Source organism: Electrophorus electricus, chromosome 8 (assembly GCF_041902795.1).
Source record: "Electrophorus electricus isolate QZ-2024a chromosome 8, ASM4190279v1, whole genome shotgun sequence".
Lineage (NCBI taxonomy): Eukaryota > Metazoa > Chordata > Actinopteri > Gymnotiformes > Gymnotidae > Electrophorus > Electrophorus electricus.
The window spans coordinates 5,659,167-5,681,678 of record NC_137504.1 but is presented as its reverse complement, the minus strand read 5'-3'; the positions used below and the strand labels follow the sequence as shown (position 1 = coordinate 5,681,678).

At 45.6% G+C, this 22,512-nt stretch overlaps 1 protein-coding gene across 16 annotated transcripts in view; it reads left to right on the top strand.

Annotated features, from left to right (window-relative positions):
* Positions 1-22,512, top strand: part of sptan1 (spectrin alpha, non-erythrocytic 1) — a 32,195-nt gene that overhangs the window by 8,264 nt on the left and 1,419 nt on the right. For 4 of the 16 annotated variants that reach the window (XM_035527106.2, XM_035527103.2, XM_035527107.2 and 1 more), the window contains 50 exons: positions 553-693; positions 914-1,194; positions 4,991-5,135; positions 5,257-5,411; positions 5,518-5,653; positions 5,825-5,926; positions 6,016-6,153; positions 6,390-6,500; positions 6,668-6,745; positions 6,888-7,043; positions 7,203-7,407; positions 7,689-7,870; positions 8,024-8,267; positions 8,377-8,499; positions 8,690-8,907; positions 9,112-9,204; positions 9,312-9,446; positions 9,676-9,824; positions 10,145-10,204; positions 10,722-10,920; positions 11,062-11,166; positions 11,443-11,475; positions 11,563-11,598; positions 11,904-11,951; positions 12,521-12,612; positions 12,744-12,888; positions 13,016-13,197; positions 13,399-13,498; positions 13,705-13,902; positions 14,100-14,246; positions 14,358-14,461; positions 14,599-14,761; positions 15,087-15,101; positions 16,032-16,163; positions 16,452-16,589; positions 16,771-16,875; positions 16,986-17,194; positions 17,320-17,440; positions 17,526-17,647; positions 17,761-17,893; positions 18,024-18,122; positions 18,237-18,396; positions 18,490-18,566; positions 18,680-18,889; positions 19,032-19,328; positions 19,554-19,666; positions 20,127-20,144; positions 20,619-20,681; positions 21,801-21,855; positions 21,948-22,144. In XM_035527106.2, coding sequence (XP_035382999.1) covers positions 553-693; positions 914-1,194; positions 4,991-5,135; positions 5,257-5,411; positions 5,518-5,653; positions 5,825-5,926; positions 6,016-6,153; positions 6,390-6,500; positions 6,668-6,745; positions 6,888-7,043; positions 7,203-7,407; positions 7,689-7,870; positions 8,024-8,267; positions 8,377-8,499; positions 8,690-8,907; positions 9,112-9,204; positions 9,312-9,446; positions 9,676-9,824; positions 10,145-10,204; positions 10,722-10,920; positions 11,062-11,166; positions 11,443-11,475; positions 11,563-11,598; positions 11,904-11,951; positions 12,521-12,612; positions 12,744-12,888; positions 13,016-13,197; positions 13,399-13,498; positions 13,705-13,902; positions 14,100-14,246; positions 14,358-14,461; positions 14,599-14,761; positions 15,087-15,101; positions 16,032-16,163; positions 16,452-16,589; positions 16,771-16,875; positions 16,986-17,194; positions 17,320-17,440; positions 17,526-17,647; positions 17,761-17,893; positions 18,024-18,122; positions 18,237-18,396; positions 18,490-18,566; positions 18,680-18,889; positions 19,032-19,328; positions 19,554-19,666; positions 20,127-20,144; positions 20,619-20,681; positions 21,801-21,855; positions 21,948-22,144 — 6,668 coding nt within the window. The remainder of the gene's footprint in view (positions 1-552; positions 694-913; positions 1,195-4,990; positions 5,136-5,256; positions 5,412-5,517; positions 5,654-5,824; positions 5,927-6,015; positions 6,154-6,389; positions 6,501-6,667; positions 6,746-6,887; positions 7,044-7,202; positions 7,408-7,688; positions 7,871-8,023; positions 8,268-8,376; positions 8,500-8,689; positions 8,908-9,111; positions 9,205-9,311; positions 9,447-9,675; positions 9,825-10,144; positions 10,205-10,721; positions 10,921-11,061; positions 11,167-11,442; positions 11,476-11,562; positions 11,599-11,903; positions 11,952-12,520; positions 12,613-12,743; positions 12,889-13,015; positions 13,198-13,398; positions 13,499-13,704; positions 13,903-14,099; positions 14,247-14,357; positions 14,462-14,598; positions 14,762-15,086; positions 15,102-16,031; positions 16,164-16,451; positions 16,590-16,770; positions 16,876-16,985; positions 17,195-17,319; positions 17,441-17,525; positions 17,648-17,760; positions 17,894-18,023; positions 18,123-18,236; positions 18,397-18,489; positions 18,567-18,679; positions 18,890-19,031; positions 19,329-19,553; positions 19,667-20,126; positions 20,145-20,618; positions 20,682-21,800; positions 21,856-21,947; positions 22,145-22,512) is intronic. The other 12 variants (XM_081719875.1, XM_081719874.1, XM_035527109.2 and 9 more) reach the window with 12 other exon arrangements.

Here is a 22,512-nt window from a genome sequence, read left to right as displayed (position 1 = left end):
TAAGACTTGAACTTAAAAGACAATCTAATGCAAAAGCAGGGAATGTTATAGAACAATTATATACATTTGTGATTTGTGTACATTTTTATTTAAAGCTAAAAGTTAAAGACACACAGCCCTCTTCATGTTAACCATCCTCATGTTTGGCTCAGTCCTTCACGCCTTACCGGACTGCACAGAGACCGATTGTAAAAAGTGTCAATTATGGAACTTGTATCCAAGTAGGTGTTTGGTTATATCCAAGTAGGTTGCTGTGATTTTTTTTTTTTTTTTCCCCTAGTCTTCTTAAAATTCATCTTATTTTTCCTCATTGGTCTTTGCTCCAACTTATTCTAGAAATGTGTGCAGTGACGTTCAGTTTATCCTTTTGAAATCTTAGTAGTGATTAACTCTTCATATTTGTTATTAGTTTGGACATCGTGAACTCTCTTGACTTTCATTTTCTGAAAGCAGTGCTGGATTGTCTTAAATTTAATTTCTCCGCCGGCCATAAATTTGGAGCGAGTTCTGCACCATCCCTCATTTTCCTCTGCTTTTTCTGGTGGATTGCAGAGCCGTTTGGAGGAGCTGCACCGCCTGTGGGATCTGCTGCTGCAGAAGACCAAGGAGAAAGGAATACGTCTGCTGCAGGCCCAGAAGCTGGTGCAGTACCTGCGTGAGTGTGAAGATGCCCTGGACTGGATCAGCGACAAGGTCAGAAACCAGTATGCATGGCACACACCCAGATTGCCCAAGGATTATCTGCCACTAGCAGTTCTTTTTGGAGGATTTTACAAAAGTGTGCTCAACATCAATAAATTTAGCAGATTATCAATCATGGTTAAACAACTCTTGCAGTTAATTTCAGCAGTTCAGTCATTTTTCTGGCATAAGCACAAAGAAAACTCCTAAAGAAATGTTATCACTCCTGCAGGAGGCAATTGCCACGTCAGAGGAGCTGGGACAGGACTTGGAGCATGTTGAGGTCCTGCAGAAGAAGTTTGAGGAGTTCCAGACCGACTTGGCAGCCCATGAGGAGCGTGTGAACGAGGTGAACCAGGCTGCGGGCAAATTGACCCAAGAGAACCACCCTGAAGCTGAGCTCATCCTGAAGAAGCAGGAGGAAGTGAACACAGCTTGGCAGAGGCTGAAGGGCCTGGCCCAGCAGAGACAGGGCAAACTCTTCGGGGCCGCTGAGGTTCAGCGCTTCAACCGGTAAGGCTTTTTGCAAGGCGAGACGTGGTCCCGTGTCATTGTTTGTTTTCTTATATATTAGATGGATCACATTTTAAAGGGGAATCTCTATATTAAGTCCTATTTTTCCCTGTGTGTTTTAGGCTTGTAACCTTTGGTGGTCGAGAGATTAACAATATTAAATGTTCGTTTAAATTCAGCAAATTTTCTCATTTATTATTATTTAATTGTTTTATTTTATCCGGGGCAAAAAAAAAAACCCACATTGTGATGCTGGAATTATATATCGGCCATCAGCACCCTGCTCTCCAAGTATCGGCATTGGCCACTAAAAAACTCATATCAGTCGACCTCTAGTTACAGTACCAAGAATTTTGGTGCCTATCTTTTTAGATCTCTTGTACAGGATTCACCAGTTCAGCTGTATACAGAAAAAGCAATGGATGCTCCCTTGGTTGACCTCCAGTAGGGAGGTGGAAGAAGTTGGAGGAAGTCTTTATCTTGGGGTTGCCAACTTGTCCCCCATTCTTTGGCTCTCCAGTTCTCCATTGTTCAGGGGGAGTGCCTTTCCAATGCTCCCCAGTGTTTATTTTGGCAAACAGACCACGAGTGGCCCAGGAGGTGCAGGGCAATAATGAGGCAAGATAGTGTTCGAGTGATTGACTCTCTCCCACTTCATGCACACACCTCATCATCTTTGATCTAAGTGCATAGGTTAATGATGATGATGATCAAAAGAGATTTGTTTGTGCTTCAGATGTCTCACAGATTGCTGCAAAACAGAACAATACTAAAAGAGTGGGGCATCATGAGGGATATCAAAACCCCACCTAGGAGAGTTGTCACTCTTGGGGGCAGAGAGCCACACACACTGTCACTGTGCGTCCCTCTCATGCATGTGCGGTGCAGGGCATTTGTCCTTTTGCTCCACAGCCACTGGCGGGCACCAGTGCTCCCAACTGATAGATAGCTGGAGAACTTGCGTTGTATCACGCTGGGTACTGAAAAGCATATAGTACGGTTACAGACTGCAGTTAGCCACACGCCTCATGCAGTTTGAAGGGATTATTTATTCCCTGGTGTGCAGAGAATCAAACCATGTCTACTTCAGGAGGAAATTTCCTGGTGAAAAGAGCTATAAAGGTCCGCCCAGGCAGAGCCAGAGTGGCTTCTACTCAAGGTACTTTGTTACCTCAAAGAAGTAGCACGGAAGTAAACAGGACTTGATCATGAAACACAAATGACAAGTAAAACATAAACACTAGTATGAGAGAAACACACTGGTCTAATGTGAATATGCGCCAATAGAACAAATGAGCTTAAAAAGTAAATGAATGAGCCGACAGGATGCCGGGCAGGTGCCAACGAACGGAAAGCGCCGCCACTATTGATAAACTCTGTACTCGGACTGGTCAGCTGACCGCAAGCTTCAAACAATGACTAACAACCTGATCCGCCAATAGAGAGACGTCGCGAGAGGAACGATCACATGCAGGTGCACTGAACTGACATAACAAGTGGGCTTGTGGTGTGTCTTCCCCCACTAGGCAAGTGGGTCTTCATCAGGACTAATTATTTGGTTGTACAGCGAACTCACTACTAAGCTTTGCAGCAGGGGATTTGTCAGATGTAGTGCTCAGTTGTACCAGCAGCACCACCTGCTTGGTGCTAGCATTTTCTCTGTTATAATGCTAGACAGCAGGCTAGCATTATGAGGTGAGGTTAGCTTTTTTGTAAATCCGTTGCTACTGTTCTGCACCTTCTGGGAGCTGAACAGTGGACGAGCTCTTCCCTTTATCTTTTACCTTAAACATGGATGCCGCCTTAAATCTTGGATATAGGTGTGTAGGTGTGTGGCAGTGTAGAGAACAAGTTGCAGCTTTTCGTAACTTTTTTTTTTTTTTTTTTTTGCCCCTGCCAAGGGAAAGCAGGATAGTTGTGTTTTTTTGTTTTTTCCCCTCTTCTCTCTTCCCTTCTCCTCTCACCACTTGTAGCCTCTGTGAAGTCACACATTGCTGCAAGCACTTCTCTGAGCGACATCTGTGTCCTTGGGCATTAGACACCCAATCTTGGTTCTCTACCAGAACAGCACAAAACGGCACAGGCAGCTTGCTTCTGCTCACAGAAGCGCTCTACCGGGTCAGAAGTAGGATTCCGCCTGGTGGGCTCACCACGAATGGCTTTGTGTTCCCCGTGTTATTTTCTCCTCGTCTTTTAACATTCTCTTCGTTATATTTGACCGGCAGAATGCTGAGACTGTTCTGTAAGGCTTGGACAGGCATGCTGCCACTCTGTTTCCAAGCCTTTCTGTACTGCCAGGAGCAAACTATAGACAGATGAGATCCAGTTATATTGTTCAAACGCTCTGATATTTTGAAAGGCATCATCTTTTGTTGTTTCATCCATTTGCCATTTTGAGTATGTCCGGTCTACATTTTTCGGTTATTTTTACCTCAAGTGCCTCCTTCAACATGATCTGTGTGCAGAACTGTACAGCATAAACACTAAGTTTTAATTTCCTGTCATTCTCTTATAAACTGAGTGATAACAGCCATGCATCTCTAGATCCACTTGTCTGCAGGTCTGTGGTACAAGCAAAAAAGGAATCCTGTGCCATTTGTGCATCAACAGCACGTCTGTATACATAAAGTAATTTCTACCAGGCATGCCATGCTTTCTAGATGCCGGATCCAATTGTCTCAACAGTACATACAGGCACTTGGTCCATGCAAAAGTATTCGGCTACAGTAGCCTTTGGGCTTCTTCGGAGTCTGCCATCTTTTAGTGTGTTTTTCCAGCACAGATGTAATGGTAGTCTGACTGGATAAGCATGAAGAAGAGGTGGAAGTTTAGTTGGTAGTGAGGAAAATAAAGTAAGAAACATTTTAATATTTAAAAATAACCCATGTGAATTTTAACCGTTAAGTAGGCTACAAACCTATTTGAAAATGTGAAACGTGCATCATCACAAGTTTCCATGGCAAAATGAGTAATTGGCTTCTTCCTGGCAGCTCATGTCTGTATTCCCAGGGTTCTGTGTTCTTCAGCTCAGGTTTCAGGTTTAGGGGTAGAAAGGTTATGTGTTAACAGAATACTAAACAGGGGAACACACGCCCTTGGGAACATAGATACACTCCTATCCCCGATGCAAAAAAAACCCACTGAATTCTCTACAGATGCTTGTCTGCCAAACATTTAGCCAAGTTGCTCTTGTAGCCAGTTTTATAGTGGAGGAGTTTGACACCTTTGGCAAACTGGTTCTGTTGGGTACCTGTTTTCATGAATGACACCCACACCTCAGACACTGATCCCAAAATGCAGTATTTTCCACAAGTTGTGGATGTGAGGGAACATGTATAGTTTTTTTCTGTAGCAGTAATTGATGGGTTTCTGGCCAGCCGCTCAAGCCAGCTGGTTTGCATGTGTCACCCGTCCGAGTTAGTTACCCAGAACAGAGATTTGCTGCATCAGGCTACAGTACTAAAATCAGTACTGCACAGAATCAAATCCTTTTGTTTTGTTGCAGTATTGAGAAAGTATTATATTTTTTGAATATAATTTTATATATATATATATATATATATATATATATATATATATATATATATATATATATATATATATATATATATATATATATATATATATATTTTTTTTTTTTTTTTTTTTTTTTTTTTTTTTAATTATTATTTATTTTATTTTTTCCCCCTCTGATTTCTTTACAGTAACCACGTGAATGGTCCATCATGGAATATGGTCATTTTATTCAACACAAATGATCATTTCAGTACCTTTTATGGTTCTTCATGACTTGTAGGGATGTGGATGAAACCATCAGCTGGATCAAGGAGAAGGAGCAGTTGATGGCCTCTGACGACTTTGGCCGTGACCTGGCCAGTGTCCAGGCTCTGCTGCGCAAACATGAGGGGCTGGAGAGGGACCTGGCAGCCCTGGAGGACAAGGTCCATCACAGTTATTGACCACAGTAGCCTCCCTTTATATGTGCTCATGGTTCGCCTCTTGCTTATCTATAGTCATTGTTTTAGCCTCATTATTTGTTTTGTGCCTTTTCTGTGTCCTTAGGTGAACACCCTGGGCGGGGAGGCGGAGCGTCTGCAGCAGACACACCCCCAAAACGCCTCCCAAATCCACATGAAGAGAGACGAGCTCATCACCAACTGGGAGCAGATCCGCACGTTGGCCGCCGAACGCCACGCCCACCTCAACGACTCCTACAGGTCTGCCCTCTGTCATAGTTTGTTCTGAGACACGGTGTTTAAACGCCAGCTCTTGAGGAGCGCACAGAAGCTGACCTCTGATCCGTGACCGTGTCCTGCTCCCCAGGCTGCAGCGTTTCACTGCCGACTTCCGCGACCTCACCAGCTGGGTGACGGAGATGAAAGCTCTGATCAACGCGGACGAGCTGGCCAACGATGTGGCCGGGGCTGAAGCTCTGCTCGACCGCCACCAGGAACACAAGGTAGCCCACACTCACACTCCTCTCAGCTTCACGAAGGAAAGAGAACACTGTTTAGTATATCGTCGTTGATCGGTTTAAGAAAGGGGTAACAATACAGTGTTTTATAAAGCTGCTTTCAGTTTTTGACAGCGAGACTTCTTATTTCAGTTGTGTCTCTTCTCTCTTGGTTAGGGTGAGATTGATGCTCACGAGGACAGCTTTAAAGCCACAGATGAGGCTGGACAGGCCCTGCTGAACACTGGACACTACGCCTCAGAGGAGGTTAAGGAGAAGGTACGACTTACCTCTGTGGACATGAGCATCGGAACACACGTGTCTCACGTTAGAGGAACACTAGCTGCATTTTTATTGTGCGTGTCTAGTTGGGCATCCTGGCTGAGGAGAAGGAGTCTCTGCTGGAGTTGTGGGAGCTGCGCAGACAGCAGTATGAGCAGTGCATGGATCTGCAGCTCTTCTACAGGGACACTGAGCAGGTGGACAACTGGATGAGCAAGCAGGAGGTGTGTGTATGTGTGTGTGCGCTTCAGTTTACAGTGTACTCTAAATATTGGCAGGTAAAGGGGTAAGAACTAGTAAACCTTTTACTGTGTGTATTTGTAACATCCAAGCATTTAACCCGGGAAGATTGTAATGGCAAATTTGTCTATGCCTGGTGCTGTTGAAGAAAAGTAAAATGTGAGGAAAATATTGTATTTAATGGACCGTTGAAGTAATTGCACCCCTGTCCTCCTTATAGGCTTTCCTCCTAAATGAGGACCTGGGTGACTCACTGGACAGTGTGGAGGCTCTGCTGAAGAAACATGAAGACTTTGAGAAATCCCTCAGTGCCCAGGAGGAGAAGATCACTGTAAGAAATTTCGCCATTGCTTTCTTACAATACCCATGTAATAGTTGGCAACATTTTAATATCAGTCATTGATTTACATTATAAAGCCTCAATGTAACACTTTTTTTTTTTTTTTTTTTTTTTTTTTTTTTTTTTTTTTTCCCCCCCCTGTGTGTGGGTGTGATTAGGCCCTGGATGAGTTTGCCACCAAGCTTATACAAAACAACCACTATGCCAAAGAGGACGTCGCTACCCGCAGAGATGCAGTAAGTGCCCAGTAACACCCCGGACCAGTCTTCCTCTCTGTGCCGCAAGTGCTTCTCACTCGCTATGTGCTGACTGTAGCACTGAGTCATTGGGGCTGCTCTCAGAACAGTGTGTGTGTGTGTGTGTGTGTGTGTGTTTCAGCTGCTGAGCAGGCGCAATGCTCTTCACGAGCGTGCCCAGTCCCGCCGCGCTGCCCTTGAGGACTCTTTCCACCTGCAGCAGTTCTTCCGAGACTCAGACGAGCTCAAGAGCTGGATAAACGAGAAGATGAAGACGGCCACTGACGAGGCCTACAAGGTGCCTCCTCTTCAACTGACTGACAGTCTAGCATTCTTTGGAAATTAATGCCATCCCTTTTTTTTTTTTTTTCACATTGTGCTTTTTTTTCTTGCATAATTTATTGAATGTTTATTTTTCAACTTTTTTTTTCTACATTGTCTGACTCGGGCAATTCAGGACCCCTCCAACCTGCAAGGTAAGGTGCAGAAGCACCAGGCCTTTGAGGCGGAGCTCTCAGCCAATCAGAGCCGTGTTGATGCGCTGCAGAAGTCTGGCCAGGAGCTGATCGATAGGAAACACTATGCCTCTGTTGAGGTGGCTACACGCATGGACGAGGTCAGCTCCCAGTGGAAGAAACTTCTGGAAGCCACTGAGCTTAAAGGTAACAAGCTGAATTGTTCGTAATTTTTGTTCTGTCAGTGTTTAGATGTCATGTATTCAACCTGTCTGTGATGTCAAATATGAAATATATGGATATGTGAAATGTGCATATATTTGTCAGAATATGTATATATTTTACGCACACACACACATTTGACTATTTAATAACCTGGATCTGTTTCTTTTTTGCGGTAGTATTTATTGGATGTTTAGCGCCTTCCTCGATCTGCTGGATCTGATGATTTTTCAGCAGTTTCATGGTTCTCTGTGTTGTGCTATCAGGCATTAAGCTGCGCGAAGCCAACCAACAGCAGCAGTTCAATCGCAATGTGGAGGACATTGAACTCTGGCTCTATGAGGTCGAAGGCCACCTGGCCTCTGATGACTACGGCAAAGACCTGACTAGCGTTCAGAACTTGCAGAAGAAACACGCTTTGCTGGAGGCTGATGTGGCTGCCCACCAGGTAAGGTTTGCATTTATTACATAGTGTTCTCTATACAGCATGTTGGATATTTTTAAAGTTCTCTCCTTTATCCTTAAGATGGTTATGAAGTAATTTGGGCCCTCCTGATTCTGTGGCAAGTTGGCTGTTCGTGACGCTCCTTTCTCTCAACAGGATCGCATTGATGGCATCACCATCCAGGCCAGGCAGTTCCAGGAGGCAGGCCACTTCGACGCTGATAATATCCGGAAGAAGCAGGAAGCTCTGGTGGCACGCTATGAGGCCCTGAAGGAGCCCATGGCTGCACGGAAGCAGAAGCTGTGTGACTCTCTTCGGCTGCAGCAGCTCTTCCGTGATGTGGAGGACGAGGAGACCTGGATCCGCGAGAAAGAGCCCATTGCTGCCTCCACCAACAGGGGTCAGTGAGCAAATCACATTTCAGTTGAAATTAGAGCTTGAACAAAAGCAGCTGACCCAGCTGTAAATGAATATGCCACTGTGCTCACCCCCCCCCCCCCCACCCTTAGGTAAAGACCTGATTGGGGTGCAGAACCTGCTGAAGAAGCACCAGGCTTTGCAGGCTGAGATCACTGGCCACGAGCCTCGCATCAAGGCTGTCACTCAGAAGGGTGAGGCAATGGTGGATGAAGGTATGTGCATCTTTCTCCCCACTCTCAAATGGCTGGAAAGAACAACTGTTTGCACACCCATGTTGTCTACATCACTGCTCTGACTATACTTACTACATTCTGTACCTAAACTGAACCTGTACACCTTTTAAACAAAGACTGTGTTCCCATTTCTTTGGTAAGAAACCCATCTTTGGTCTCTTCCCTGCAGGCCACTTTGCTGGTGAGGATGTGAAGGCCAAGCTGGGGGAGCTGAACGGGCGCTGGGAAGCCCTCAAAGGCAAAGGAGCTCAGCGCAGACAGGACCTGGAGGACTCCCTGCAGGCCCAGCAGTACTTTGCTGACGCAAACGAGGCTGAGTCCTGGATGAGGGAGAAGGAGCCCATCGTAGGCAGCACAGACTACGGGAAGGATGAGGACTCCGCTGAGGTGGGCACCCAGAGAATGAATTTCCCCCCCCCCCCCCAACTTCTGCTAGGGCCCTCAGCTAATATTGAAACACAATTATGGTATAGCTTTAAGGTTTACAGTATTAAACAAGTTGATCCATGTTTAAAGACAAGTTGTTTAATGAATATGTAAGGAAATGCTTTGGAAAGCCATAATGCTGACCTGGGAACGCTTGGTCCTCAGGCCCTGCTGAAGAAACACGAGGCACTGATGTCCGACCTGAGCGCCTACGGCAGCAGCATCCAGGCCTTGAAGGAACAGGCGCAGGCCTGCAGGGTGAGTGCGCCTGCTTCTAAACCTTCCCCAAAGCCACACACTGCCCTGCAGAGTGAATGCAAATTGGGAGGCATCTCACTTGACTTGCTCACTGGTTTGTCCATCAGCAACAAGTGGCTCCCACTGATGATGAGACGGGTAAGGAACTTGTGCTGGCCCTCTATGACTACCAGGAGAAGAGTCCTCGCGAGGTCACCATGAAGAAGGGAGACATCCTCACTCTGCTCAACAGCACTAACAAGGTACTTCCACGCCATCTGTAAAAACAAGACATTTCCATGGCCCATCTTGTATGAGTATGACCTGGGCTTTTTTAAATGGTCGGAATGTATTTCACATGCACTGCAATAAGATCGAGTGCCACAATTGAGTTACATGCATAAAACACGCCATGAGCTCTATGATTGTGATTAATGAAGGTACAGTGATATAAACAAGAGGTTTTCATATCTTCAACCATCTACTCTTCAGGACTGGTGGAAGGTGGAGGTGAATGACAGGCAGGGCTTTGTGCCTGCGGCATATGTAAAGAAGCTGGATCCGACGCAGTCGTCCTCCCGAGAGAACCTGCTGGATGAGCAGGGTAGCATTGCTCTGCGCCAGGACCAGATCGAGAACCAGTAAGACACCCTCAGCCCACCGCTGCATCAGTCGAATTTGTGTGCTTCACTGTGCACTCTGTGTTTTTAATCTGATAGCTTGGAGAAATGCCTAGATCCATTTTTTGTAACACGAACTTTTAACTTCTTCAGATCTTTTCAGCTCTTTCATTCCTGTAATGATCAGCTCCAGTCAGATGGCTATGAAAACTAACTCCTCTTTCAGTCTTACTAAAGTTTCTTCCTTTCTACATTCCTCTTCTATTTCTATCTCTTTCTCTCCCTTTCTCTTCTCCAATTACTAATGCCTGCATGCGTGTGCCCGGCCTGCTTTGTGGCAGGACTGCGGTCACCAAGGAGACGTGCAGTGTGTCTGTGCGCATGAAGCAGGTGGAGGAGCTGTGAGTAGGACCCAGAACTCCATTTTGTGCCATTTGTGACCAGTCCGACATGCCCCCATCGCTGAAACTTCTCCACGCTGAACCATCTCGCCTTTCTACAGCATTCTCCTGTCTAGTAGTTGCTGGTGCTTCTGCAGTGTGACACACCGGCAATTCCAGCTCCTCATTACTGATGTTCCATTTATTCAGCTTTCTGTCCTCCTTCTGCACTTCTATTCAGTAAAGGGATAGAAGTCATGGCTGTCTTTCCTAGAGCTTGCCTAACAGTGACACATCGATATAGACCTTTCCTCATCTTTTTTACCATTTACCACCACTGATTTGCTTGGAAGCATCAGTGCTTGCTTTTGCTCCAATGTGCATTTCATCAATTACAATCCATTAGGATTGTCAGAATTGAATCAGGTCATAGTTGTCAATTGGAGCAAAATCCAGCAAGGCCACAGGTTATGGGAGGGGGGGGGGGTCTTGAGTGTCTCCTGGGCAGGGCCTGATGATGTTGGTGTGCCTGGCTCAGGTATGGCACCCTGCAAGAACTGGGTGAGAAGAGGAAGGACATGCTGGAGAAGAGCTGCAAGAAGTTCATGCTGTTCCGCGAGGCCAACGAGCTGCAGCAGTGGATCAACGAGAAAGAGGGCGCGCTGACCAACGAGGAGGTCGGCTCAGACCTGGAGCAGGTGGAGGTGCTTCAGAAGAAGTTTGACGATTTCCAGAAGGTAAAGTGATGCGAGCTCGCACTGGAGAGCATTACGTCGCCACATTGGAAGATGGAGTTCTAGAGAGTAATACAAATGAGTCGCTGTATAGATGGAGATGCTGCCGTGCTGTAACCTTAAGTGTCTTGTGCTTTGCATCAGGATCTTAAGGCGAATGAGTCTCGTCTGAGGGACATCAACAAGGTGGCATCAGAGCTGGAATCTGAGGGACTGATGGCTGAGGAGGCTCCTTTAGTGCAGGCCCAGGTGGGCAACCATTTTGGGAAGTGCTTGGAGTCAGAGGTTTACTGTTAGCAAGTGTATACATATGGATGAAAAAATTGCATATAGTAATAGTAAAAAGTTAAGTAATTAATGGTTGATTTATGAATGTATTTTAATATAGAAGCGAGTGATGTCTACACCAAATAAATGTGGTGAAAGCTTTTAGTTGTGGTGAAGTGATAGTATTGAAGTTTAACCGAATGTTGTCCCCATTTCCTTCCATCCTTTCCACTTCCCAACGCCTGTCCTCCCCCTCAGCAACAAGAGATGCTGGGCTCTGCTCCTGGCAAGGTCATTTTATTAGTACATATACTGCAAAATCAAATCATTTCAATAGATATGAATGCGTAAGACTGATATTCTATTCCCCTTTTACAGGATGAAGCTGATTCGAAATCTGCATCACCATGGAAGGTGATGTGATGTTCTTTTTGAAAATGCTGACAGGATGTGATGCTTAAATATCTCTAATATGGAGAGCAGATGTGTGCCAGCTCTCTGCTAGGGTGTGGGGAGGTTGTTGGTTGGTCTGTTTTTTTTTTTGTTTTTTTTTTCTTTGGAAAGTGGATTTGGGAGTCTCACACTTGTCTTTTTTTTTTTCTTCTGGTGGTTGGAAGCCTAATCTGTAAACTAATGTGGTGACGTTTTCCCTGACTGGTGTGATTCTTCTATTTTGTTTCCTCCTGTCCACTCTTCCCTGATTTTTCCACTTGATCTAGTCTATTCGCATGGCTGTCCAAACGACGGCTAACTTTAATACTATTAAGGTGAGTCCTCTAGAAATGCCATTCCCCATCCATCTCCACTAAGTCTTCTGTGCCTCGTGCCTGGCGAACTAACCACTCACGGTCCTGTTGTGCGCTGAATATGATCCCATTTGTATGCTTCCTTCATTGTATAACCTTCCAACAATGACGTTTCAAAGCATTAGTCCAGCGTTGTCTCCCATCATGTGTTCACATGGTCATTCTTTGTTTGCTTTTGGTTATTTTTGTCTTGATGCCCATTTTAAAATCTAATCGTGTTTTATAAAACGCTATATTGCCATTTCAGTATGCATGTTGGACAACTGTTGTAACACCTGTTTTTGTTTGTTGTTATGCATCTAAACAGCTTGCATATTGGCATAAACCCATCATGCTTGATCTTGGAATGTTACATACCTGTTTACCTTGGAGAAGGTTCTGTAGTCTGTAAGGCACAGTAGACTGCACTACTAGCAAGCCTTGCCTGTTCAGAATAATTCCAGTAAGGCTGCCTTTGCCTGGCTGGCGTTGTTTTAAATAAGCAGTAGTCCTGATGGGCTGCTGATGCCTGTGCGTTCCGTGCGTTCCAGGAGTTGAACAACCGCTGGAGGGCCCTGCAGCAGCTAGCTGAAGACAGGAGCAATATGCTGGGAAGCGCCCATGAGGTGCAGAGGTTCCACAGGTAGGGCAGCTTTGACACACCCTCCTCTAGGTCACCAGCACAAGACCCTTTAATCCTCCAAGACGAGCTTGCTCGATGGGTTTAATGTCATGAGTAGAGTACCAGAGCATCTGAACCTCTCTGTCTTTAAGGGATGCCGATGAGACTAAAGAGTGGATTGAGGAAAAGAACCAGGCCCTCAACACCGACAACTATGGCCACGACCTCGCCAGTGTACAAGCCCTACAGCGCAAGCACGAGGGCTTCGAGAGAGACCTGGCTGCACTGGGAGACAAGGTGCACAGGCTGCGTAAAACCAGAATGAACGCAAGCACTCTGAGACTGCTGCCACTGTGCGCTTATGGTCATATTAGATGACGGCTGAGTTTGCAGACTAATTCGGGCTCTGCACGTCCTATGGCAGGTGAACTCACTGGGCGAGACTGCCGAGCGCCTCATCCAGTCCCACCCGGAGGCCGTGGACGACATCCAGGAGAAGTGCACCGAGCTGAACACGGCCTGGAGCAGCCTGGTGGGTCGCGCAGACCAGCGCAAGGACAAGCTGGGCAACTCCCATGACCTTCAGCGCTTCCTCAGTGACTTCAGGTGAGAGTTAGAAAAGAACTGATCACTGGTTAAGGGGCCGGGAAAAGCAATGGAGAGGAAGAGGGTGAAAATTTGTTTTTTGTTCTTTTAAACTGTAATATATAATTGTTTATTGTACGGTTTATATAACTGAATAACTAACTGTTTAAATTATTCATGGTGAAGTTTCCACTGAAACATGGTTGTTTCTTACTCCTGCAGGGACCTGATGTCTTGGATCAATGGTATCCGAGGTCTGGTGTCTTCTGATGAGCTGGCCAAGGATGTGACTGGTGCTGAAGCCCTGCTGGAGAGGCACCAGGTTCAGAACCCAGTGTATATTTTCTTACCGAAGCCTCATCTGCTACTGTAGATTCTGATATTGCTACTGCTACTGTAGAGGCGGATAGACTACTGCTAATAATGCTACTATCCCTGTAGTCAAGGCCAAGTTCTCAGGAGTGACGGGACTAAGTCATTTTACATCACAGTTTTGAGAAATGTAAGCTGTTTCTCCTTCCCCTCCAGGAGCACCGTACTGAGATTGATGCCCGCGCAGGTACCTTCCAGGCCTTTGAGCAGTTCGGGCAGCAGCTGCTGGCCCGCGGCCACTACGCCAGCCCTGAGATCCAGCAGAAACTGGAGGCTCTGGACCGGGAGCGGGCTGACCTGGAGAAGGCCTGGGTGCAGCGCAGGATGATGTTGGACCAGTGCCTGGAGCTGCAGGTGAGCTTGGAACACTCATCCAAGCAGCAGGACCGAAACAAGAGGCCTCACGTGTGTCACCACTACAGGGCGTCAATCAGTGCTCACAAATGTAGAACAATGGTTTCAGGTCTGGTTGGCGATATTCTGAGTATGGAAACCTGTCGCGGCTTGTCAGAAGTGGTTTTAGTGAGTTAACCCTGTTCTGTTTTCTGCAGTTGTTCAACCGTGACTGTGAGCAGGCTGAGAACTGGATGGCAGCGAGGGAGGCTTTCCTGGCCAGCGACGACAAGGGCGATTCCCTGGACAGCGTGGAGGCGCTGATCAAGAAGCACGAAGACTTTGACAAAGCCATCAATGTGCAGGTTAGTAAACAGTCTGTTGGCCTAAAATCAGAAACTGAAAGCTCATCATTCATCTGCGTGGTGTCTCCAAGTGTTCATGAAGACGATTGGTTCGAATGCTGTCTGTCACAGGAGGAGAAGATTGCCGCACTGCAGTCCTTCGCCGACCAGCTAATTTCTGCCGACCATTACGCCAAACCCGAGATCTTCAAACGCCGCAACGAGGTCTTGGACAGGTCAGCTTACTTCTCCTCCTACAGAATCTTTTTAGTCTAGTGTATTAGTTTATATTATGCTGAATTAATAAACCTCTAGTGTATTTGTTTTCATGGACATGTTGGGTTGATGCAGTGCTATTAATCCTTACCACCAGATGGCGCCATCTGAAGGCGCAGATGATTGAGAAGCGCTCAAAGCTGGGCGAGTCTCAGACCCTGCAGCAGTTCAGCAGAGATGTGGATGAGATTGAAGCTTGGATCAGTGAGAAATTGCAGACAGCCACTGACGAGTCTTACAAAGACCCCACTAACATCCAGGTAGAGCTACACTACCCACACTGCCCCTCTCTAGACAAACTACATCAGATGTGGTCAGTCATCTAATTCTGTCCATGTTTTAGTACAGTTTTACCAATGCTCTGTTCTATTGTTTGTTGTATTTTTCTACATTTCAATCAAACTCTTATGCAGCAAGCCCCCTTCTGTTTTCTATTAGTTATTATTGCTATAATGAGTCTAAGTATCCCTTTGTAATCCAGTGTAAGTGAATAAGCCCAATAATGCATCTTGTCTCCCTTTTACCCTACACTAAGTGTGTCTGTGGGAATGAAACTGAACCTCTGTTCTCATTGTCTATTTTTAGCTGTCCAAGCTGCTGGTAAGTGGAGCAGTGTGTTGGCTAACTAACCCCAGTAGGGTCTCGTCACATGTCTGTATCTGCCATGTCTGTAGACAAACAGTAGTGCTCCATCTGTTTGTTGTGTGTCCCAGCATAGTCGCCAGTGTATGCTTCTTAACCATTTATTTTTCTTTAATTTTTTGGTTCCATCACTGAAGCACTTTTTATTTGCTGGGTGTGGTCTATCCTATTTTATTTTTTTATTGGTTTTGTCATTGGGCTGTCTCGTTTGGAATTTGTTCCACACATGTTCTCGGGTTCTGCATGCCAAACATGGGGACAGTCGCATCCCTAAGTCACACAAACGCCTCTACATACCACGCAGAGAAGAGAGTGAGAAGCCGTGCACTAAGAAGGAGAGTCTGTAATGCTGGGAGAGGAAGTGCTGCCTTCAAACGCTTTATTTGTTTCAGTTGCTGAGTTACAGCTTCAGCAGGACTTTGGCACAGGCCAATACAGTGCACATGAAGTGTGGTCATTTTTTGTGTGTGTGTGTATTAGCAAGCTGTAGCTTTTTGCTTTACATGCATCTCTCTCTGCCCTCTTGTTTGTGAAACTGAGGCCAAACTGTTCAGCAGATGCTCAGTTTGTGCTGGATGGTGTCCCTCCACTCCATTTTATCAAACATTCATCCATCTTGATTCTGTGCCCCATGTATTATAGAATCAGTAGTAATATGTTTAATATTTGTCTGTTTGGTGGTGTATTAATTTCAGTGGTTAATGTCCATATACCGTTAGCTGTTTTTGCATTTTTGCAATTAATTCCATTTAATTCTCTGTAATCCTTAACATGTATAGGATATCGTCGCTTATTTACTCAACCCCTCCCCCCCTCCGCCACACACTCACTCTTTCACCATTGTCCCATTCTGTTTCACCATTCTCACTGTTTCACCGTTGCTTTTAGAGTAAGCACCAGAAGCACCAGGCTTTTGAGGCTGAGCTTCATGCCAATGCTGATCGCATCCGTGGCGTGATTGATACAGGAAACTCACTCATCCAGAGAGGTGCATGTGCAGGAAGTGAGGATGCTGTCAAGGTAAATACATCCTTTTGCAGGTTCATTTTGGATCATGTTCTGTTGTTAGATATAGAAACCTATGTTAGTCCTTCGTTTGGTAGCAAAACATAATTTATCTAAGATGCGCGTGTTTATAGATGAGCTGGGTGGACTCCCATTTTTGAAAGATCATGTGCACAGATGCTGCTTCCTTTGGCCTTCATATGTAACATGTAACTAAGGAGCTGTATATCATGTCAGACATATTCATAAAAAATAACTTCTTATTAATATTTATTTATCGAATGTGGAACTGTGTGTGTGCAGTCTCGCCTGGTTGCTCTGGATGAGCAATGGCAGTTCCTGGTGAACAAATCTGCAGAGAAGAGTCAGAAGCTGAAGGAGGCTAACAAGCAGCAGAACTTCAACACCGGCATTAAGGACTTTGACTTCTGGCTGTCTGAGGTAATAATCATTTGACAGCACTTAAGATACACAAGATTACTTGCATTGATGTATAGGGCTGTAATACCCATGATCACAAAATCAATTTTCAACCTATTTACAGCTAAATGAACTTTATGTTAAAAGTCATGACTGAGCTAAATTACACACACAATCTTACATTTTCTCTTTTAATCCCCAGGTTGAAGCTCTTCTTGCTTCTGAGGATTATGGGAAAGATTTGGCCTCAGTCAACAATCTGTTGAAGAAGCACCAGCTTCTGGAGGCTGACATCTCTGCCCACGAGGTAAAACAGAAATCCACAGAACCAGTTTGGAACAGAGCAGTGCCGCGTTTTGTCATGCCTCAGTGCTGCTCTGAGGACATTGTTATGCCAGTTTGTTTGTATCTTTCCAGGATCGTCTGAAGGACCTGAATGGCCAGGCTGATAGCTTGATGGCCAGCAATGCCTTCGACACCTCTCAGGTCAAGGACAAACGTGATGCTGTCAACGGTCGCTTTAGCAAAATCAAGAGCATGGCAGCCGGACGCCGTGCCAAGCTGAATGAGTCGCACCGTCTGCACCAATTTTTTAGGGACCTGGACGATGAAGAATCTTGGATCAAGTATGTTGTAGGAGTAGTAGTGAAAAATGTTTATTACTGAATCTTGTCTTATTTTAAGTGCCCTTTTCCTTTTCTGCATGTATTTTCTGTATCTAAACACACTTTTATCCGCTGTGCCTTTGTAGAGAGAAGAAGTTGTTGGTGAGCTCGGAGGATTATGGACGTGATTTGACAGGAGTGCAGAATCTGAGGAAGAAGCACAAGAGACTGGAGGCAGAGCTGGGAGCCCATGATCCAGCCATTCAGGTGAGGAGCTGGGCTTCCAGATACTGCTGGTAACGCCAGCTTTGGTCAGACCGTGCGAAGGCTTAATATCCCATGTCATCTTCAGTCTGTGCTGGAAACTGGGAAGAAGCTGTCCGATGACAACACCATAGGGCAGGAGGAGATCCAGCAGAGGTTGGCCCAGTTTGTGGAACATTGGAAGGAGCTGAAGGACCTGGCAGCTGCCAGGTGAGCACCAAAGATCTGTGACCCCTACAGGGTCCATTTACTCCATCTAGTAATTCAAACAGCATGACTTGAGGGACCTGACTGTATTTTTGCATGTGTGTGCATGCGTGCAGGGGGCAAAGGCTTGAGGAGTCTCTGGAGTATCAGCAGTTTGTGGCGAATGTGGAAGAGGAGGAAGCATGGATCAATGAGAAGCTGAACCTGGTTGGAAGTGAGGACTACGGTGACACGCTGGCGGCCGTGCAGGTATGTGAAGTGGAGCTGTTGCAAACTGCAGTGGATGTAAAGCCTCTGCGTGAAACCCCCTGCAAGGTACAATTCTCATTTGCAAAGTTTTTCTTCTTTAACTCTTTCATACTTGTCTGTTTTATTTCAGGGCTTGCTGAAAAAGCACGAGGCATTTGAAACCGACTTTACTGTGCACAGGGACAGGGTAAATGATGTGTGTGCCAATGGAGATGAGCTCATCAAGAAGGTACACTTCCACCCAGAGCTATTTACTGTTCACTGGCATTCCTTAACACACTAAAGTGTTGTTCTTGACTACACCCATACACTGAAACTGAGCATGACCTCTGGTGGTGCGCAGGAGAACCACCATGTGGACAACATCACAGCCAAGATGAAGGCCCTGCGTGGCAAGGTGTCTGAGCTGGAAAGAGCTGCTGCCCAGCGGAAAGCCAAGCTGGACGAGAACTCCGCTTTCCTGCAGTTCAACTGGAAGGCCGACGTGGTGGAGTCTTGGATCGGTGAGTGGGGTACAGGGCTATCTAGGTCTCTGTATAAAACCACTCTCCTTTCGCAGCTGACCACTGACCTGTGTTTCTTTCCTATCTGGACAGGTGAGAAAGAGAACAGTCTGAAGACCGACGACTATGGTCGTGACCTTTCGTCAGTGCAGACACTGCTCACCAAGCAGGTATGAGTGAGATGCTAAAAAATGCACTGTGTGAGAACAACTTTGAAATGAATGACCTATAAGTTGTTGTATTTTGGTCCCCATGACACTTCTTTTCTCTGCTCGTCACATAGGAAACGTTTGATGCTGGGCTTCAGGCCTTCCAGCAGGAGGGCATCACCAACATCACGGCCCTGAAGGACCAGCTCCTAGCAGCCAAACACGTGCAGTCCAAAGCCATTGAGGCACGCCACGCCACCCTGATGAAACGCTGGAACCAGCTGTTGTCCAACTCGGCTGCTCGAAAGAAGAAGCTGCTTGAGGCTCAGGAGCACTTCAGGAAGGTGAGGAGCACCAGGCTGGAAGCAGTGCTCACGTCTGACTTTGCTGTGTTTTATTATCTGTTCCTATCTATTCACTGGAACATAGTGTTTTGAAATAGGAGGAGAGCGTTTTTGAAACCGACACCTTCGACCCCCTGTTTAGGTGGAGGATTTGTTCCTGACCTTTGCCAAGAAGGCTTCTGCCTTCAACAGCTGGTTTGAAAATGCAGAGGAGGATCTGACTGACCCAGTGAGGTGCAACTCGCTGGAGGAGATCAGGGCGCTGCGGGAGGCCCACGACGCCTTCCGATCCTCACTCAGCTCTGCCGAGGCAGACTTCAACCAGCTGGCCGAGCTGGACCGGCAGATCAAGAGCTACCAGGTGGTGTCCAACCCATACACCTGGTTCACTATGGAGGCCCTGGAGGAGACCTGGAGGAATCTGCAAAAGATAATCAAGGTAAACATTTAGTGATTTGTACTTCATTGTGGAGGTGATGTGGCAGGGATATTTAAGTCGCCGATAACAGAAACGTGCTTACACATACCTGGCCTAAGTAGTGCAGGAGATGTTTGTGTGTGCAGTTGGTCACTTAACATGTTCAGTAGGTTGCCAGCAACCTTAACTACAAACAGTCTGCAAAGCAGACAGCTGCTATATTGAGCCACCCGGTGCGGTTTACAGGAGCGAGAGCTCGAGCTGCAGAAGGAGCAGAGGAGGCAGGAGGAGAACGATAAGCTCAGACAGGAGTTTGCTCAGCATGCAAACGCATTCCACCAGTGGCTGCAGGAGACCAGGTACAAGAACATCAGAGCAGTCTCATCCAAGTAGTACTGCCTTTTTAAGGCTCATAGTGCATGCTTTACATGTTTTGGTCACATGCTGTCAGTTTTACATGTATTTGATTAAGCTTTCAATGTCGACAAATTTCTACTGCTTGCTGTCCAACACCATTTTGTGCACTTTCTTAAAATCTAAGCATGCTAAGCTACGCGGTGTTGTGCGTGTATATCTTGGTGGGTGGGATGACGCATATAAGTCACACGCTTTAAATAGATTTGTGGTCTGTGGGCATTTTATAAGCAGGAACAAACTTTGGTCTAGTGCACCTCCTATTTGTATGTGCTTCTAAGTGGGTGTTGAGTAATGGTGGCCATGTCACTACTGTTTTAACTGTTGTTTGTTTCTCTCCCTCTCTGCTCCACTTCCTGCTCTCTCGCTGCTTCTCCTGATACTTGGGATCACTTTTCTAATCAGGACATATCTTCTGGATGGGTTAATATCACATTTCTTTCAATAACTTTCTGTATTTGTCTGTATGGGGTGTATGTGTTTTGTGTTCAGTGTTTGTCAGAGTGAGGTAAAAGTCTGTATGAAATTGATATGCATTTGTAGAATATCTAAGGCAACCAATGTTTGGTACAAGTTTAGGCCTGATAAATAAAAGAGATGGAGGATAAAGGATGAAAAAGACTTAGCAGAACATTTACTTTTTTGGTGATGCCAAAAGAGAAATTCTAGTAATATTATTGTCTGTGTATGTGTTTTTTTGTTGTTGTGGGTTTTTTTTGGTTTGTTTCCCCCCCCCCCCCCCCCCCCATGGTCTTATTTATTTATTTATTACATTTTATTTTAGATTTTTTTTTTTAAACATGTATTTATTTTCCTCCCGTACTTTGTTTTCTTAATGTCTCCTTTTGTTTATGCTTTTTTCCTTCCTCTTTCCTTCTCTTCCACCTCTCTAAATAGCATAGCCTATCGCCGGGTTATCCGTATCTATCAGTATGAAGTCGATGATGATCTTTCTGGAAGGTTTAGTTCCTGTTTTTGTGGTTTCCCTGTCTGGTCCCACTCCTCCTTAACCCATATGGTTTGGGTTGTCTCTCAATGCACTTGAGTCTAAAAGCCACCATTTGGGCTCTGTGTGCGCTCACGCTCCTCTACTAACATTCACTGCAATGTGGCCAAGAGGCAGGCTGGTGGACTTTCCCGGCTTCCTAATGCTACAGGCCCAGCTACACTCCAGCATCGTTTTAGAGTGTGTTTAGTTCACTCCCCCTTCCATACTTTTTTTTTTGGTTTTTTTTTTGTGTGTGTTTGTTTGCTTTTGGGGTTTTTTTTGCATCAGATTCAGGGCTGGAAACTGCAGTAAGATTTCCTGAAGACATCTCTACTTTTCCCTGATCTAAATTTGTACTGTTACCCATTTGCATTCATATCCTTTGTAGACAAGTTTTTGTAAAGTCAGATGTATCTAGTCCAGAAACATTTAATTTACTCATGGAGCCATTACATATACGATTAGATAGTACATGTAATTTAAAAATGGAAATGCATTGTGGAAGATCTTTTAACATGAGTGATGAGAAAATGGCAGTTTCTAACCCTGTTGGCAGTTGCCTTAAGATAGCATGATTGCCATAGATCTGAATGGGCTCCATTAGCATGGAGAGAGTGGCTATTCTAAGGGCAATATGGAATGGCTTGTAGTGTGTAACTGACTTTGTGTATGTAAAAATAGGCAAGTCTTGAAGGTTATAACACTACAGGAAGACAGATTTATGACTCGAGTTGTAATATTTGGTATTACTCAGACTTTCTTAGTGATGTCTGGTTTGTGCACAAAGATCATTCACCTATATGATGTTGGTGTGGTAGTTCCATAGTATGCCAACATTAAACCTAACTGTATGAACATTTTGGCATAGAATCCTTTGTTGAAACAATTTCTGCAATTAACAGATAAGAAATATTAAAACTCAGTTATTTTTTGAATGTAAAAAATAAAATTAGGGTGTATTTACAGACTTTTTAGGATTTTCAAAAGAGGAGTGAGTGTGGTGGAGTGAGTGTGGTGTTGTTTCCTGAAAGTGGCATGTTGTGTTCTCGTGCCCCCTCTTGTTCTGCTCTCACTGGTTTGTGTGTGGGCAGGTCGTGTATGGTTGAAGAGTCTGGAACTCTGGAATCGCAGCTGGAGGCCACAAAGGTGAGCGAAAGCCCTGCGGGAGGGTCGCGTTAGCCTGGGGGCGGTTGGCGCGTGCCGTGCTCTGATCTCACCCACCCCCTCTGCCCATACAGCGCAAGCACCAGGAGATCCGCGCCATGCGCAGCCAGCTGAAGAAGATCGAGGACCTGGGCGCAGCCATGGAGGAGGCACTGATCCTGGACAACAAGTACACGGAGCACAGCACGGTGGGGCTGGCCCAGCAGTGGGACCAGCTCGACCAGCTGGGCATGAGGATGCAGCACAACCTAGAGCAGCAGATCCAAGCCAGGTGCACGCACACACGCACACTCACCCACTCCTCTCAGTAGCACAGCGCACTTTCCTGCAGTGTTGCTCATTCATGTTTTTGTGTATGTGGGCAGGAACACTTCATTATAATCAGCATGTTCTTAGACAGGAACCCAGTTTCTGTTCTTTACATCGTGAAATGAACCAATGAGGTTAAAGTGCAGAGTATTTAGCTCTGTCTGATGAGCTGAGTAAGAAGTAGGGACCAAAAGTAACTGAACAGTTAGCTGCTTGGTTGTTTCTTGGGAAGTTGTCTTGCCATTAGTTCATGCACAAGAGGGCAAATAAAAAAATTCCAGAACTGACCATAGAATGTGGCAGTGTTGTCTCAACCTGAGAATTAAACAA